Source organism: Phaethon lepturus, unplaced genomic scaffold, assembly GCF_000687285.1.
Source record: "Phaethon lepturus isolate BGI_N335 unplaced genomic scaffold, ASM68728v1 scaffold36289, whole genome shotgun sequence".
Lineage (NCBI taxonomy): Eukaryota > Metazoa > Chordata > Aves > Phaethontiformes > Phaethontidae > Phaethon > Phaethon lepturus.
This window is the reverse complement of record NW_010566205.1, coordinates 15,173-18,154: the sequence shown is the minus strand read 5'-3', so window position 1 is coordinate 18,154 and position 2,982 is coordinate 15,173. Positions and strand designations below refer to the sequence as shown.

At 52.7% G+C, this 2,982-nt stretch overlaps 1 protein-coding gene across 1 annotated transcript; it reads right to left on the bottom strand.

Annotated features, from left to right (window-relative positions):
• Positions 1-554: 554 nt before the first annotated feature.
• Positions 555-1,625, bottom strand: NHLRC4 (NHL repeat containing 4). Its single transcript, XM_010295417.1, has one exon. The coding sequence runs from the start codon at positions 1,623-1,625 to the stop codon at positions 555-557; it is 1,071 nt and encodes a 356-aa protein (XP_010293719.1).
• Between the last annotated feature and the right edge of the window lie 1,357 nt (positions 1,626-2,982).

Here is a 2,982-nt window from a genome sequence, read left to right as displayed (position 1 = left end):
ATGTGAGCAATTCTACAGGCCCATATGCAATTTACTCCATGCAGTAGTTGTTGCTTCCCTGTAGAGGTCAGGAACGCAGCACAGAATGTGTTACATTCATTTTACGATTCTGGAGTCTGCTGCAAACCAAGCCCACTAGAGAGACCATGGCTGACAGCTCTGGCCTGGCCTTACCCTTCCAGTCATACTCTGGCATCAGGAAGGTGGAACCATGGCCACATAAAAATGATGTGCGGGGAAGAGAAATAATGATATTTGCAAAAAGACACAAGGATTCGAGGGCACGGTGATAACAAATTTGCCAAGGCACCAGTGTGTGGCCAGTTCTGAGTAGCTCAGTCCTCCTTTAGCTACTCTGGTTGGTCCAAAAAACTTGGGACTGGTCTAGTCCTTGCTTCTGCCATCTGGAGAAGCTGGAGGGCAATAAGGCAGTCAAGTATGGGGACAGTGCCCAGCTATGGGAGCAGTGGAGCTCATGGCCCACCAGCAGACCTAAAGCTCAGCGGGACTGCAGTAGAACCAGCCCCACTCCCCTCCTGGGTGTTAGGCTGGGGTCACCAGCCTGCTGCCCCAGGGTTGGTGGGGTTGTAAGGGGGCCTCACACGGTACTTAAAGACTTTGACACAGTTCTCCCCTGCATCTGCCACAAAGAGGTGCCCAAAGGAGGAGCAAGCCACACCGGCAGGCCTCCGCAGCCCTGCGGACACCAGGCAGATGGGAGCCCCGTGCTCTGGGAACAAGCTGATCGTACGGTGCTGCTCATCTGCCACCAGGATGCTGCCATCCGCGTCAACGCAGACCCCAGCTGGGTTGCCAAACCGGTGCCCGTATTTGCTGCTGAGGGAGCAGAGGAGCTTACGGCTGCTCGCGAAGACCTTGACGTCTCCGCACTCCTCGCTTACCACAAAGCCTCCATTGGGTGCTGGACTGACGTAGCGAGGTCCCTGCAGGTTGGGGACTGAATGGATATTGAGCGTCTTGAAGGCATGGTCCAGAGCAAAGCTGTGGACTTGGCCTTGTGCGTAGTCTGCTACCAAGATCTTGCCCATGGAGTCTACTCCAATACCCCTGGGGGAACCAACCCTTCTGATCTTTACCCATTCCCCCTTGGAGAGGCTGGTGTGAGGGTTGAAAACCCAGATGGCTTCATTTATCATGTCGGCTACAGCCACCATTCCTGTCCGAGTCAAGGTCACATCCTCTGGCAAGAAGGTGCCGCTTTCCTTCCCCGTTTGCTGGCAGGGCAGGGACTGCAGCGTTTGGCCTGTGCTGCTCAGGACGTGGACCCAGGGAGCACTCTCGGCTGTCACGTAGACAGAACCATCGAGGGAGCAATGGATTCCACTTACTCCCCCATAGCGGCTTCCAGTGGGGTTGGGGATCTGCCGGACCAGGTCATCCTGGCAATAGTGGAGGAGGTTCTTAATGTTGTCCAGATCTCCGCACAGGCTTTTGGCCTTATCCGCCAGCTGGTGGACTTGGTGCTCTGTCACCATGCCCATGCCACGCTGCCTGCTCAGCAGCGGGCTGGCTGTCTGGAGCGTGGTGATTGATTTCAGCTGGAGGGTGTAGATGGTTTTCAGAAGCTTCTCCTTCTGCTGGCTGGTCTCCAGTGTGTAGTCCATGACAAATCTTTTGTCCCTGTTTGGGGGAAGCAGTAGGACCGTTACTGTCTGCTGCCATCTCTGGGAACACGCTCTGAGCTCAGGTGCTTACTCTCTACCCAGGGTCAAGGTACTGGTGTTAGTCTGGATTCACTCCGATGCAACAGAGACCAGATCATAGCCCTGCCAGCTAAGAATATAAAGATGAACAGGGACCACGGCACAAAAATGAGAGAGTCAGCAAGGTGGATCTGCAGCTGGAGGAACCAACCAAAAAGGTCCACTGGCTTCAATGACAGCTTGGCTGGTGCCAGACCTGGCCTGAGGATTTATGTGTAAAGGAGAGGCCTGTGTGTGAGCACACTGAATGGGATCTCCACCTCTTCAGTTCCTTAGATTAGTGGCTTTTATCAGGCCTTTAACACTTCTTACCCCTTATTTCTGTAAGCCTCATCCCTCCAAACCATGCTCAGTCCATGCTAACACTTGACACACTGAGGATGACTATTCCCCCAGTCCCACACGGGACAGGTGTCACACTCGGTCAGCGTGTGTCTTTGCTAAGGGCAGCCCCCTCCCCATCCAAATAAATTAAGTTATTCCTGAAACAGCCAACAACTTGTCAGGAAGAAGAAAGGAACTACTGCTCTGAAGGACACATTCAACCTACACAAATTTTTCGTATGTGAGAACCACCGTGAGAACCACCATGAGAACCACAATTCCTCTTTTGCCCAGTCTCCCTCTGTTTTAAAACCATAAGGAACGAACCCCCCAAAAGGCAGAGATGACAGCCCAGCTCTGCTGTGTGCTCTCCAGGGGCTGGCTGGAGCACAGCTCGTAACACGCAGCCAGGAGCTGGTAAGAGAAATGTTAAGAGAAATGTGGCCTCATTAAAGTTCCTGGAGAGGCAGAAGTTAACCTTCCTTTAAATGTGATTATAATTAATGTTCTAATGGACACCCTTGGCTGTTCTGAGTTGTTTGCAAGCCACCACTCCACCTTTATCGCCCCGTGTCCCATGATTGCTCGGTATCATGTGCTCTATACTACCTGCAAAAGTAACGCTTCCCCAAACCACAGCTGAAGGAAGCTGTGCTGGTGTAAGACATACTGGGTGCAAATTGTCCTTCCCATGTGCAAACACCCCAATTGTCTAAAAATCACCCCCTGAATACTTGCAGAACTGTCAAATGCAAGTATGTGATGAGTGTGAATACTGAAGGAATCCAATTTCTGCTGATTTTGGGGCCCAGGAACAGCTTTGCCACCTTCTTCCCCAAAGTGGTTTGTGTCTCCGGCAGCAGAGACCTGCTGGGTGGAAGCAAGCCCTCCGCCACTGCCCTGTGACTGCTTGCTGGGGTCCTCCTTCAGAGCT

Excerpts from the sequence above, each read along its gene's own strand:
- NHLRC4 (XM_010295417.1), bottom strand. The coding sequence starts at position 1,625 with ATGGACTACACACTGGAGACCAGCCAGCAGAAGGAGAAGCTTCTGAAA.